The sequence below is a fragment of the Panthera leo genome, chromosome C1 (assembly GCF_018350215.1).
Source record: "Panthera leo isolate Ple1 chromosome C1, P.leo_Ple1_pat1.1, whole genome shotgun sequence".
NCBI classification, from domain to species: domain Eukaryota; kingdom Metazoa; phylum Chordata; class Mammalia; order Carnivora; family Felidae; genus Panthera; species Panthera leo.
The window spans coordinates 61,852,756-61,868,511 of record NC_056686.1 but is presented as its reverse complement, the minus strand read 5'-3'; the positions used below and the strand labels follow the sequence as shown (position 1 = coordinate 61,868,511).

Sequence of the window (15,756 nt, the reverse complement as noted above, 5' to 3'; positions counted from 1 at the left end):
TGTGTTTATATTTTTCACAGGTGCATTATTGCAATGGGCCTTGACAAAAATCCAACTTCACCAAAACCTAGGAAAGAAAAGAATATTGAGAAAAGAGAAGAACTAAAGAAAGGTGAGGGGAAACTGAGGAAGGATAGAGGGTACATGATACCAAGAAGGTATGAGATGGCGGGGAGCAAAACTTCCCCTTCAGTCATTTTTTCAGCTCAAGAAAAAACAAGGAATGGAGAAGTGAGAACAGCTGTGGAAGAAATGGAACGTAAAGGAAATCCAGGACAAGATGTTTGTGAAGATGACCAGGAAAATATATTTAAATACGGTAATGGATAACATGGAATTCTTTTGTTGTTGCTATTGTTGTTTTGCTTACGTCTTTAAAATGCCATTATCAGGGGCTCCTGGGTGGCTCAGTTGGTTAAGTGTTTGACTCTTGATATGGGCTCAGTTCATGATCCCGGGGTTATGATCTTGTGGTTGTGCATTCAAGCCCCATGTCGGGCTCTGAGCTAACAGTGCAGAGCCTGTTTGGAATTCTCGCTCTCTTTCCCTCTCTCTCTACCCCTCCCCCACACAATCGCACTTTCAAAATAAATAAATAAATAAATAAATAAATAAATAAAAATAAAAACCCATTATCAAAATTTGCAACAATATTTATTAAATGTTACTCAGTTATAGTCCATAGGCAGCTAACTCTGGAGAGGTGAAGATGCTCATAGGGGCAGGAGAGGAAGGGGAGTTTATGTCTGTGTGAACCAGAAGGTCTGTTCACTTCTACAGAGAGAGACCAGGTTGACCAAATAGAATTTTACCATTTTTTTTTTTTAAGTATTTCCATGTACTTGCTTTGGTGAAATCGATGCTTATGTAGCAATAAGAGTATTCCATAACTAAAAACAGTTGACATAGGCTTGGGGTCCTAGAGCCTATCTGTCTGCCTTGTTATTCTCCCCTTTTCTTCTCTCCTCTCCTGCACTCTTCTTCTTCCTCCTCCCTTCCTTCTTCCTTTCCTTCCTTCCTTTTTCTTTCCACACACACACACACACACACACACTCACTCATATGTATAGTAGTGATAATAACAATAATGGAAGTGCCAGTCACTGAGCACCAGGTCAGGAGCTTTTCACACACTATTTCATTTTATCCTCACCACTCATTGTGATAGATATTATTATTCCCTCCATTTTACAGGACAGGAAACTGAGGCTAAGGAATACAGACAGAAAGCAGCAGAACTAAGATTCATAGTGTAGGAGAGGAAACTTTTTCCTGGGCCCATTTAGGTTCATTGGCTGGGTCGTTATAAATTAATTAGACTGACAAAAGAGGTTAAAATGGGAAAAACAAAGAAATTTATTAGTATGTGCATCACACATACACGCAGGAGCACTCAGCTGAGTAACTCAAAGGGGTGGTTAGAACTTGGGCTTATGTGGCATCTTACAAAAGAACAATCATTTTTAGAGAAGTGACAGGAAAAAAAGGAAAGGACTAAGCTTCTGGGGCAGCAAATTGTGGGAAGGCAAATATGTAGCAAAACTAATGATATACGGGCTAGTTTCAGTGAGGTTTATTATGCTGATTCCTTTGGTGTTTTGTCTGGGCTGATAAGGGTCTAAAGTTGTCTCCTATGATTAACTTGTGTCCATCTTGGTAGAGAGAGGAGGGGAGACACCTTCAAAAATGTATGCTGTGCTTTTAGGGAGAGGGCAGAGGGCTCTTCGTACATCTACTATTACTCAGTTGCTTTAAGCTCAAAATAATCTTATACCAAAGTGGGTATTTTTGGGCCACATACTCTGCCATACTCTAGTAGCCAGGCCTATCTAATTCAAAAACCCAGACTTCCCACACTGTACAACCTCCTATTCTGTAAAAGCTATTTTAGATGTTGCCTGGTTGTGGGTGATATGTCAAAGAGTCAGAAAGAGAGAGCTGCCTGGGTGTCCCTCCTACAGCAAGGAGACAGAGCAGGATTAGGGGAGCAGAGCTGTGGGCTGGGGTGACTTGTGGAAGAGCTGGCATCAGGCAAGGGGCAGATTCCAGGTACTTCCTTCTCATCTCATCTTGCTCAAGGGTTCAGAAATCCCAGGGAATAATTACAGAGCTATTATAACACTGCACTTTGTTCATTACTGAAATAACATGATCATCTTAAAATGGATTTCACTTATAACACTTTGACTCAGTTTATCTCTGTGATCCCTTCTAGTCTTTATTATCTTAGACTGAGAATTTAAAATGATCTACGGCAACAGCAATAGTGGAGAGATTAACAAATGGGTTGTGTTTTTATGTGTTTTAACTTTCAAGACATATAGTTTTATTAAAGCTATGTTCAAGAGAGGCTTTTCATTTTCTTCATTTTTTTTTTTCCTTAAACCAACATGGCCAGTGTTATGAGTAGTGTACTTTATGCTTATAGCTTTTCCTAAGGTCTTCTTCTGTGTTGGCTAGTTAATGGACTTGTTCTTTAAAAAAAGAAGAAGAAAAAATAGTAGCAGCAAGGCTTCTGCTCTCTGCAGAGCATCCACTGATGGTAAGAGCAGCAGGAAACTTGAGTGGAGGTCAGCGCGAGAGAGTTGCAGCTGGATTGATGTCAACCTTATGTCGACTCACTTCCTCATTAGTGAGGATGGTAAACAACAAGCTAATTAAATTCTCTGAAAGAAGGAAGATAAAATGGGAGAAACAGAAGAAATATGAAAAGGAATCCAGAAAGCATGCCACCAGTTCATTCATATTGAGAACATGAATAGCTAACACAAAGTATATGGCTTTGAGCTGCCATGCTAATTGAGCACTTGTGGTTAATGGAGGGATGATATTTACTTAGATGTGAAGGCAGTAGTGGGTAGGGCTAAGCCAGGACAGCCTTGAAGCCCATACTTTGAGAGAAACACAGAAGGTCCTGTAAAATAGGATGTAGGGACTATTTTTATGGTTCACTACATGTTCCTTTAATTTTATTCTCTGCTTCAGTAATTTAACAGCAATTGTGTCCTAATTGTGGGCCCTAGTACTTCTGCAATTTTAGTCAGGTGCCTCCATTAAAGTGTATTTCTCCTGGTCTACAACCAACTCTTTCTACTTCCAATCACAATCACTATTACTACTAATCTCTAGTAATCGCTAGACACATATTGTCCATGACACTGTACTAAGCATGTTCCAGGGATCATTGCTTTAATACTGACCATAGCTTTGTGAGGCAGGAGCTACCATCACAGATGAAGAAACTGAAGCTTAAAGATATTAAGCAAATTGCCTAAGGTCACACAGCTAGCGACTGTTTTAACTTGGACTTCGGCACCTGACAGCCTGCTTCTAAAACCCTCATATGTCACCACTATGTAATACTATTGATGGAATTATAGCAATTCACTCATGTTCTGTTGGGCCCCCTGCTTATCCTGTGACCAGGAAGAAATATCTGTAAAGTGACAGATTCCTGTGTTTCCTCGTGTGTGTGTGTGGGGGGGGGGGGGGGGTGTATGCATGCACATGCAAGTTCTGTAGCTAACTTGAATTCTTTTTTGTATGAAGTTTCCAAGATCTCCAGATGACTTTCTGCCCTTTTTTTTTAAAATTCCATTCTACTCATTTGACATTATTTCATATAATTAATCATGAGTCCTATATAAAAATCCATAGGCAATCAAGCACAGTAGTGTTGAAACTAACACTACTGAGAACCATGTATAAAAACTACTACGAGTACAGTTATCTCTTCTGTACCTGAGTCTTATTTCCTCAACAAAAATTGGAGATTCCTTGATGGCAGGGGTTGTGTTATTGTAGTGTCTCTTATTTTGCTATTTTATCTGCTTGCACATTAAAGATTCTCAATAAAGGCTTATTGATTGATAGCTAACTAGGCCAAGTGAGGAACTATTCTATTATTTGGTCTGAAATATTTGGATCCAAATATTTGTTTTTATTAGTATTTCCTATTTGTTTCATGCAATATAAACCAAATTTTTCATCTTCTTGTTCATTTATAATTTTGTTTTGCTGATAATAATTTGCATTTCATGTTCCCCATATTAAATCTCTCTCATGAAAACATTCTTGTGATGAATTCTCTTTGTTTGCCTTTCTTCGTTACAGTTTCTGATTTCACTTTTCCCCTTACATCTCCCTCATACAATCTCTGCATTAACAGCGCTTTCTTCATATGCACAGGGCATGCATTTCTAAATTAAGTTTCTTTCATTGCAGCAGGGTAGCTCTCAAGTAATTACCTGAGAGGCCCCCACCACTGGAAAGGAAGCCAGAATATCTAATAACTAAAACACACAAAATGAGGAAAGCTTTATTTTCCCTGTAATTTTTATTTTAAAGATAATTGTTTATGTGCTTAATTGGTTCTGCATGAAATCCTTTTGCTCTCCATCCTTGGCATGTTGTCACTTCAAGATTTTTAGTTGTTGGTGGAGGAAAAAGGGGAACAATTAAATATGAAAGGTGAAAAATTATAACCACAAGGGACAGCTGGAGTTTATCTGATGTGACAATTTCCTTTTTCTGCTACAGATTTGTTGCACCTCTGTAGGGAATGAAGCAAATTAGTGGCTGTGACAGGAATGTTCTATTTTATAAGAATTTTTTTATCCTTGGAATGTAATTATTTCATTGACTGTAAGGATGAATAATGCATATGATTTGGGTTCTGGTCTAGGTATAGAATCCCTCATAATGCCTTTTCTTGATGTCCATTTGGTTCTCAGAGAATGTGCTATTCATGGTGTTACTTCTCAGGGCCTTTGGACTTGATTAATTGAATTTTTCCACTTCGCTATTCATTAACTTGATATCCAAATATTTTGAACATTCTTCATATGAAATATGACCTCACTGAGTCTCCAAATTAACTTTCATTATTATAACCCTGTTCTCTTCATTTTTAATTTATTTCTAATTTATTGTTTTCTATCAAGTTCTTCTCTTGTCCATTTTGGTTATTGTAGATGATGATGTACATTTGTAAATGAACTTTCATTAGGTTGCAGGCTTGTCATTTGGAGCCTTATTTCTTTTGTGCTCTTGTATATGTGACTGATTGCAGTCTTTGATCATTTGCTATTAGTTTTCCATGTTCATTAATTGTGTGAAAAAGATGTGAAGAAAGGCCCAGAGAAGAGAAAGTCATGGAGTCAAGGTTCTCATTAAAGTAAAATGGCTTAAGTATCAGGGATTCTGTTTTCATTCTCATAGTGGAGATTTTTTTTTCTCAGAATATGAAGAAGATTTTGAAGCAGATGAGGAGAAACAAGATGAGAAAGCTAATGAAGAAGGACAGGCTGATGATCAAATGAATGGGATGTCAAAGTCACCCTCAGATGATGAAAAAGATCATTTAGACCCTGCAAAGGAGAGTGAAACCTCGTGGCAGAAGGCGGCAGATGCTGATGACAATGTGAAAGATGAAGGTGACGGATGCTCTGACAGTGAGCTGGAGGAGGAGAAACAAGGCAAGTTGTTCTACTTACCATGTGATGTGTGCTGTTCAGCAAAGATGCTGACTACTTTTCTTTTCTTTATATTTGATGAGATGACCCTCTTTTAAGGGAACTTTTAGAGGCTGGTTCCCTAACCAGAGGATGCTGATCAATCAGTCTTCCATAGATACCCAACTTACGGGGTGGGTCCTTAACCCCTTCTCTTTCCTTAGTTTGCTGGGATTTTTTAATAGGGGTCAGGTAAAGCTTGTTGTGACATGTCTTCTGTTTACTTAGAAAGTTACTCCTTTTTTTTAATGTTTATTTATTTTGAGAGAGAGAGAGAGAGAGAGAGAGAGAGAGAGAGAGAGAATGAGTAGGAGAGGGGGAGAGAGAGAGAGAGAGAGAGAGAGAGAGAGAGAGAGAGAGAGAGAATTCCAAGCAGATTCTGTACTGTCAGCAAAGAGCCCAAGCAGGGCTTGGACTCACAAACTGAGATCATGACCTGAGCAGAGATCAAGAGTCATGCTTAACCAACTAAATCACCCAGGTGCCCCTCCTTTTTTTTTCCTTTTTCTTTTTCTTATTTTTTTTAATCCCAAAGAATTCCCTCTTACACATATACACACACCATTTTGTGGCCTTAGAAAAATGAAAAGTAGCTCCTTTTCAGTTAAAGGGAAAGTTGAAAACTCCTGCCTTAGGTTCACTTTTTTGTCTTAACTTACCTGAACACAGGGTGCTGACGTCTTAGTTTCATGTAAGGATCATCTCTCATGGCAAAGGAGACCTCCTCATAGTCCTTAAGCCTAAAATGATTCTGAGTGTTCATGGGAAAAATACAGAGAGGTTTTCAGGTAGACAAAGAAACCATCATCTGAGGCTTATCTCAAACATTTGAAGACTTTTTTTAATATGTCAATTTACCGAAGTAATGTTTGGTCAAAGAAGGAACCGATTTCCTGCTTTGTCCCATAAGGGTTTGGCCAAGGCTATGTGATTCTTAGTTAATCAGAGATCTTTCCTGGTACATCCAGAACATTAATAGTTATAACCGTAACACTGTCATATTTAAGTATGTGTATGTCTTTGTAGTTTGTGTTGGGCTAGAAAATAAGTTTATATCATGATGACTTTTTTATTTGTTTTTAAAGTTTATTTATTTATTTTTGAGAGAGAGTGAGAGAGCACATACAAGCAGGGGAAGGGCAGAGAGAGGAGAGAGAGAATCCCAAGCAGGCTCTGCACTGTCAGTGCAGAGCCCGATAAGGGGCTCAATCCCATGGAACTGCGAGATCGTGACCTGAGCCAAAGTCATACACTCAACCAACTGAGCCACTTAGGTGCCCCCATGATGACTTTTTGAATTGCTGTCTATTTTCACCATTCTTTCCAGCTCTCAGCATTTTTTCTGTATAAAATCTCAAACTTTGGGGGCACCTGGGTGGCTCAGGTGGTCGAGTGTACGACTTTAGCCCAGGTCATTGTCTCCCGGTTCGTGAGTTCGAGCCCCACATCAGGCTAACTGCTACTGTCTTCCTGTCAGTGCAGAGCCCACTTTGGATTCTCTGTCCCCTTCTCTCTGCCACTCTCCCGTTCACACTCTCCAAAAAGTAAATAAATATTTTTTTTAAATCTCAAAATTTTGAATTCAGCAAATATATTAGGATAATATAAAATAAAAGTAAATTCAGTAATCAAGTAATCACAAGAGCAAATATTTATAGTTTCACTCTCTTCAAGAAAGAATTTAAGCAAACCTATTCTAAAATTTCATGCACACATATACAAGGCAATAACATGCAGAAATAATTTAGAGTAAAAGGGAAGATAATTTTACTAGGAACCATAGATGAGACCATCAATAAGCTTGAACTAAAAATTTAACCCTGAGTTTCCTGACAGTCAAAGCAAAGAGTGAAGCATGATGTGAAAATTTAGAATGATGTTCACTATTAGTAAACTTGAAAACAAGATTTGCTGTCACTTTCATTATAGTTGAAAGAACTACTCAAGATTAACGGTCTGGCATTGAAATATTTTTTGTGAAGTCTTAAACTAGCCCTTTTCTATAATTTCTCTTAATACTTATATTTTATGTTTCCAGGCATGCTTAATATGTAAGCTTTTTTCCCCCTCAATTTGAATGTGAGCATCGAATTTAAATTTACATTACTATCTGATATAGGGAAAGTTAAAGAATTCTATGAAAAAGTGATGTCACCTGAGTCAAATTTTAAAGAAGCTGTACAAATGACTTGAACCTGGAAAATACTTGAAAATGTGTTTGCATGTAAATATAACTGGTTCAAAACACAAAGGACTCAATTTTTCACTTCTTCAGTATGGTGGAGAATTATCAAGGGCTGATTTCATGAAGATTCAATACATTCTTTCAGTAGTTGGGCATCTGGGATTATTTTTGTGCTGCTTAATCATCTTTTTTTCTTGGGATCAAATGGATTTTTTCTATGACAGATTAATTTTTATGTTCAAACAGAGAGGGGTGTAGGCAGTACCTGGATATTCCTGGAGGAAAAGCTTTAGTCATTTAGACCTGTAATTATTGAATAACAGGCAGAGATTGGTAAGCTTTATCATTGAATACTGCTTGCATATAAATAATTGGAACCCTATGTTTGGAAAGGTATTCCAAAGGTATTTATTGTTTATTAAAACTCAGTGCTAAGCACTATACCAAATATTTTATATGAATTATCTGATTTACTTCAAACAATCTTAAAAGGAAGGTACTTTTTCTTTTCATCTCCATTTTTTCAAATAAACTTGGTAATGGCGGGATTAAGTAACTCACATAGCCAGAAAGTAACAGAGCCAAGACATAAACATTACTTAAGTTTAGAGCCTGCATTTTGGAGAAACAACAGAACTATGATTTTTCCAAATGAGAAAATATCTATTTATCTAAAAGTAAAGAAAATCCCCCTAATAAAAGGATTCTGCTTCCTTAAGACAATACAGTTTAGAGGTACTTATCTTGAGTTCATCTTATTCTCTAGCTTCTGTTTTTTGTTTTGTTTTTAAACAGAGGAGATAAAAACAGACATTTTCTGCTTTTACTCAAATTTACCTTTCTCTTCCCTGGATGGGCCTCCCTGTCCACCTCCAGGCCTTTCATTCAATTCCAGCTTAGCCCCCTTCTCTTCCACCCACACTCTCCTCCTTTAGCAGTCTTCATTGATCTCTTTATTTTATGAAACTCTATCATTCAGTAATTCTTTATTCTTTTATTGTTTCATATGTTAAATTTTACCTTTCAAGTTCATTACACAAGTTACTGACAAAGTTATTTACACTATGAAAGCTAGGACTGTATGCTGTCTTTGTTATTCCTCACAAAGGTGATTTCTTAAAAGATATTTCATAAATATTAAGCAATTACTTGACTGTTTTTTTTTAAGTTTATTTATTTTGAGAAAGAGAGAGAGCGAGAGAGAGAGCATGCACAAGCGAGGGAAAGGCAGAGAGAGAGGGCGAAGAGCTAAGCTCAAGCAGCTTCACACCATCAGCACAGAGCCTGATGTGGGGCTCAAACCCATGAACCATGAAATAATGACCTGAGGCAAGATCAAGTGTCGGATGCTCAGCCGACTGAGCCACCCAGGCACCCTAATTACTTAATTGTTTTAACACCAGGAATACTTGATTGTTTTAACACCAAGAATACTAAGATGCCATGATATCTAGTTACATTTACACTGTATGTTATTATTAGAATTTTATTGAAAAAGATTGTATAGAGTTAGCTGCAATTTAGGTGTAGAATATATAATACTTTAAAGAGATATGTAATAAAAGCTACCACAATGTACGAAATCTAGCACGCAGAGGTTGGGAAATTTAAAAGGCAAAAATTAAATTTGCCAACTATTTTTTTTAAGAGAAAGAGAAAGAGAGAGAGAGAGAGCAGGGGAGGAGCAGAGGGAGAGAGAGAGGGAGAATCTTAAGTAGGGTCCATACCCAATGCAAAGCCCAACGTGGGGCTTGAACTCAGGACTGTGAGATCATGACCTGAGTTGAAATCAAGAGTCAGATGTTTAACCAACTAAGCCCACGTGGCGCCCCCACCAACTATTTTATTTTGTTGTTTCAATAATGATATTATTAAGCTATCCTTTTTCAGAGCTCTTTTGCATTTTTGGTATTTACAATAAAGCTTTGCCATTATTCTGAAATAAAATCTCATCATTTATTACTGTTTCTTTCTTCTACCTCCAGGCTCTTTTATTTCCCTTCCCTTGATTTTGATAATCTGGCCTTGTGTTATTCAGAAACATTCCTTTTAGCATGTGGAGTATCAAAATTAGAGGTTTCACCCAGCAAACAAAGTAGCATGCTTTAAAATTGATAATGACACAATAGATTCCTTGGAACACTCTATTAAAAAGCCAGACAGCATTTCATCTTCAGAAGTGTAAGAGGCATATTGTGACCACTGAATCTGAGACACCAGTTCATCCTTTTTATTGACATGATTAAGAATCTTGCTGTTAGTATTTGGATGTGTTTCATTTGAACCTGCCTGCACCTGTTCCCAGAGGGCAAACAATTGCCCAGGCTGTCACTCTAGTGACAAGTCGGTCCCATTTAAACTGCCAGCTAACAATTGCGTGGGCCTGCCTTGATGAATGCTCTCTGCTGAGCAGCCCATGAGTGATGAGCGCTAGGGACCGAGAGCCACTAGGAGAGCACCCTGGTTTAGGAATGACGGGTGAGACTTTCCATCGTTTACAAAGAATGACACCTTCCTTTTCTCTGCATTTGTGTTGGCAACCCTAGGCGCTAATTCACTAGTTGAAAATATATTGTCATAGATGAATGTTATAAGGTTGAGGGGAAAAGTGTCATGTCACTGACAATACACTTTTGTGCTTTTATGGACAGTTTGGTTGATAATGCTTATGAGTAAGAGGTAAAGAATAAATAGCTCCTTAAGAGTAGAGTAAGAGAGGGGCGCCTGGGTGGCTCAGTCAGTTAAGCGGCCGACTTCGGCTCAAGTCATGATCTCACGGTCCGTGGGTTCAAGCCCTGCGTCGGGCTCTGTGCTGACAGCCCAGAGCCTGGAGTCTGTTTCAGATTCTGTGTCTCCCTCTCTCTGACCCTCCCCCATTCATGCTCTGTCTCTCTCTGTCTCAAAAATAAAATAAATGTTAAAAAAAAATTAAAAAAAAAAGAGTAGAGTAAGAGAGACAGAGAGAGAAACTCTTCCCAGAATTGCAAAAGATAGAATATAATAATTAAAACAAATGCTTTTTCTAGTAAGAAATATAATATTTCACTTGTGCTATTTTCCAGTCTGTTGAAGAAATAGTCCTTATAGACTTATAAAATTCCCGAGTCACAAAAGATATTCTATTTACTGGACTTACTGACTTCAACAATCTCACTCTTCATTTCTTGGCCTGACTATTGAAGAGGAGCATGAGGGAAGCCTCCTCCCTCCGTGTTGAATTATAAGTGATGTGAAACCACATTCTGTGGACTTCAGTGTAACTTGACTGCTCCTTGGAGCAGAGAAGATTAGGGGAAGATTGTAGGTGGCCTTCTGGTCAGACTCTATATGTGTGGGTTTTTTGTTGGCTGGTTGGTTGGTTGGTTGGTTTTTTACATGATTAGTCAAACTTTAATTTTTCTGAATGGCAAGAATTCCTCAATCCATATTCACTTTTTGATTGTTGAAGCAAGAAGGCATGGCTTTCAGGTGAATATTTAAATGCAGACTCATCTTTTAGTCCACATAAAATACTTTCCTATGAGGTATTTCTCTACAGTTTTGAATCTGCCTTGTACACAACAAAGGCATTATGAAGACACCCAGTAAAGTCTTGTGGAATATATGGCTGATGGAGTAGATTAATGATAAATATAAAAGGACTTAGGCAGGACAGTGTGACACAGGATTTGATTATATTCCTAGTATTTTAAGTATTCATTGTAGTGTTTTAAAAAGTGCAATTAAAGGTACATATGGAGAAACTTTTAAGTTTTTTAAAATTTTTTCTTCTCCCCCTAACAGAGTTGTATTTACCTATAGATATTTATTCTTACAAAGTAATGCATATATTTGTCTCATTGATGAATTGAGTAATGACTTATTAGTGTGAAGACATGTGGTCTCCCTTAAGACAAATAACTAGTTCATAGCTAGAATTTAATGACTTCTAGTTTTATTTTCTTAAGCATACGTTCATTCGATAATATTTATGAGTACAAAGCACTTGCCTAATTAGGCATTATTGTATATGAAACTATTGACTAAATCATAGTATCTAATATAAAATATAAACAGTTTTATGAACTCATGGGTATAATCAAGATAGAACTATTAGTATGAGCAGGATGTATAAACTCATGTGTCGTGGTCAATTTGAAGACAGTAGGAACAGTGCCTATGCAGATTTTTCTGTGAACCCTCGGACTAAAGAATGGGAGAGAGAAGCAATTTGTATTAGAGTTCGAAAGAGTATTGGGTTCATTGGGTTGGGATGCATGGTATGTTCCTGGGGTGATCTACATTATTAACTGAATTTACATATTTGAGTTTATGCACTTTTTAAAGTGTCCATAGGGTTTCAAGCTAGTAAACCCAAAACAAAGTAGTTAAAATCAGGACACTAATGGAGAAAATGGTGAATTTAAACTATAATAGAACCATGTTCGGGGCACCTGGGTGGCTCAGTCAGTTAAGCATCCGACTTCGGCTCAGGTCATGATCTCGCAGTTTGTGGGTTTGAGCCTCCCGTCAGGCTCTGTGCTGACAGCTCAGAGCCTGGAGCCTGCTTCGGATTCTGTGTCTCCCTCTCCCTCTGTCCCTCTCCCCGGTCACACTCTGTCTTTCTGTCTTTCTTTCAAAAGTAAATAAACATTAAAAATTAAAAAAAACATTCTATGCTAGAGGGTGAGGAAATGATTGAAAGCTAAGGTTGGGACTTAAGATTGGTTCAAAGCAAACAACATAGTGAGATCATGGTGAGAGTATAACAGCAGCTTCTGAGAGAGCTAGCCATGGTCGTTGTAAGGAGAATGAATAAACATCTGAGTGAACATGTGTGGTTGATCCATTGTGTTCTCACAAAAGGAAGCAGTGTCTGGCTAGAGTGTGTAGTCTCTGTGGAAGCAGGGACCTGGCCTGCCATTTTTTATTCTGGGTCCTTAAACCTTAACGCATTGCTTGACACATAAGGGGTGCTCCATATGCATTTAATGAATGAATCTATGTAAGTGGGTAGAAAGGTAAACAACTCAGCAGCGCAGTTATGAGAGGGGATAGCATAGCTCCTCATGAATTTGTGAGACTGGTGTTGACTGTGGATGTGTGAGTGTCGGCACCCTTGTTCAGGTGTGTATTGACTTGGCTAGGCAGGCAGTATAAACAGTGGAGATTACTGTATATATATGTGTGTATATATATATATATATATATATATATATATATATATATGTGTGTGTGTGTGTGTGTATATATACACATATATATACAGTGGCCAAAATGGAGAATGACCACTAGAGATATAAAAGGAGGACAGATTGAATTCCATGAGTTCAGATGTTTTGGAAAGAACTATTTTTTATTTGTTGTTCTAGGGTGCTGACAGTAGAGAGTTAGTTAAGAGAAGCAATAGTAGGTCCATGACAGTGGATGCTCTCTGTTTGAAGGCCTTTTGGCAAGAAGAGTGGTCTTGGCTTTACTACAGTGGGTCATTAAAAAAAATGTTTTGCAAAACCTGCTACTTTATAGCTAATGGACATTGGGTATTATTTAACTTCTCTGGGCCTTACTTTCTAGATCTAGAAAAGAACATAGCTATTCCGTGGGATTAAGTGAGATGTTTTTTAAGTATTTACCTCATTTTTTGGTACACAGTAGGTGCATAACCATGATCAGGTTTTATTGTTTTTTTTTTTTTTTTTCCTAAGCAATTGGTAGCTGCAGTTACTATGCTTCATATAACACAGGGTGAAATCACAAGACAGAAATGTATTAAGCTATACTTAACATGGATGATTTCATAGAGGGGGAAAGACTAAAAGTCATAAAGAAATCATTATTCAATTTGATTATGTTAATTTTGTGTCATGTGATTTCTACAATGACTTACAGAGAAAAATAAGTAGAATTCGCCCCATTTTATAGGCAAGAAAACAGAAGCCTAGAGAGGGTAAGTGAAACAGCCAAAGTGAAAGCTAGTAAGTAGCTGAGTCATGATTGAAACACCAAGGTTTATCTTACAGGAGGACATGTTATTTTCTCTCAGTCTCATGTTGTGTGAAGTAGTAGTGATGCAGAAGAAGGAATGGTTGTCAATGACATGAAAAGAGAAGACAGTGAAGGATGTGGAGACTGACTGAATGGGCAGAGTGGAAAGTGAGAGGTCCTGCTTATGATATGGAATCATAGTACCACACATGCTGGCTTTGGCCAAAGATTTGGGCAATGAGTGCAGATCATTTCTTTACTGTAACACCAAGAGCAGATTCTTTCAGCATCAGTACCTGGAGGGAGCACCAGAGAGACAAATAGTATTGGGTGGGAGGCAGAGTTGCTTACTAACATGACTTCCAGCTAATTTTTTCCCTACTAATGACAAAAAAAATTACATATGTTACCTCAAAGTTCTTTTAGGCAAAAATTTCTATATAAAAATTTGCTTCATTTCTAAGACAATAAATAAAATTAGTGTTGAAAATCCCAGTCCATGGCCCTAAAACATTTCATTTTGAGCTTTTTTTTTTTTTTTTTTTTTAGGCAAAGTCTTGCCCCAGTGTCTGCATGAAAATGAGATAAAGGAATGAGAGAGAAACTAACTTGTATGGCAAGGTTAGAGAGAAATTGGAAAACTGGAATGAGTTTATATGGGAGGTCAGGTACCCTTGCCTCTTGAAGGTCATTCATTCTCCTGATCTCTCTTCTCTATGGGACTGGCTCAAAATGAGCCAGAGTGTGTTCCAGCCTTTTGAATTAAAGTAACACAATTAATAGAAGCCAAAGAAAGGTAGCTACTAAAGAAAAGTCGAGGAACGCTCATTTTTTTTTTTATTATGTGAACAACTCTCAGAGCCAAAAGTCAGAGCCATTATATCAACACTAAGATGGTAGACACGAATATTTTCGGAAGTGCAGAACGAGTATAATATGGCCTTCTAGCTCATTGTGCAGTTAATGAAAGCTACCGATTGAACAAGTAGCAAGTAAGAGTTCTTTTCCTTTAAAAAAAAATGAGATGCTTTAGAGAGAGGGAGATCATACTCCCTAGAGTGTCTGAATTGGGACAAATAAGATAGAGAACAGTTGTCCTTGATCTGCTGTGCTCCCTACTGAGAGACGGTATATCCAGATTTTATAAAATGGAGATAAAGAAAGAGTGGTTCAAGTATGCGTTTCCTTGGAAAACAGTGGTCATCTGGTGCCTGTCAAGGTAGTTGGGAGATAAGAACAAATGGAATTGTGCTTAAGGGGTTCTGTTGCTTAAAGGCTTTTTAGAGTTTGTTTTTTTACCGCTGTGTAGCATCTCTCAAATCTTTGTGGAAACTCTGATAAGTCTCTGTGACTATACTTAAAATTCTAAGCCCTGTCACGGAGAGCCATTTGGGCTGGAGGGTGTGAAGGAGAAGGATAAGAGTAAAGACAGGTATTTCTTCCCTTAAAGTCTGCATCAGCTGCTAGAGCCATCTGTGTAGCTGCCAAGCAGAAATAAAAGAAACAGAGAAAAGAGTAAGGAGAACACAGAGAAAACAAGAAACCTAGGAAGCTTTTAAGTGTAGGATATTTCATTTGAAAATATATTCTGTAAAAAACAATTGTTAACACAGATCTGTTGATTAAAAACTCAAAAGCAAGTTTGTCTTTCTCTGGCCCACAGCATATGCCATGACTTTCAGGATGTGCATCTTCCTTACAGAGATTCAGTGTGTATGTTGCTTTCTTGGAGATTTTTGAAAGTGCTTTTGGGTAGTAAGCACATTTTGGGCTTCAGTTAGTTTCTAGACTGTGTATCGGTTGCATTACATCAGCATTACTGCCTAAGTCTCCTAGAATCCCTTTTACTGCTTCCATGTGCACGTCTCCCAGCTCCTGCACTCTCTACCTTCTTCAGAGGATACTTCTTTAGAGGACAGCCCTGGGCCATGGAGCTGCTTCACCCACAGGTGCAAGGCACCTGAAAGTGCCAAGGAGTTTATCTTCCCCTGGGGTGGCCGGTAGCCATGTCTGACTGGAGCAGAATATGAAAGCCAAACTCCTTCCTTAAGGGAGGAAAAATTCTAATATTCCTGTAAGAGTTTCTCCTGGAAC

At 37.9% G+C, this 15,756-nt stretch overlaps 1 protein-coding gene across 1 annotated transcript in view; it reads left to right on the top strand.

Moving 5' to 3' along the window:
* Positions 1-15,756, top strand: part of ERICH3 (glutamate rich 3) — a 104,329-nt gene that overhangs the window by 70,939 nt on the left and 17,634 nt on the right. Inside the window, 2 exon segments of the mRNA XM_042948614.1 lie at positions 21-319; positions 5,241-5,477. Coding sequence (XP_042804548.1) covers positions 21-319; positions 5,241-5,477 — 536 coding nt within the window.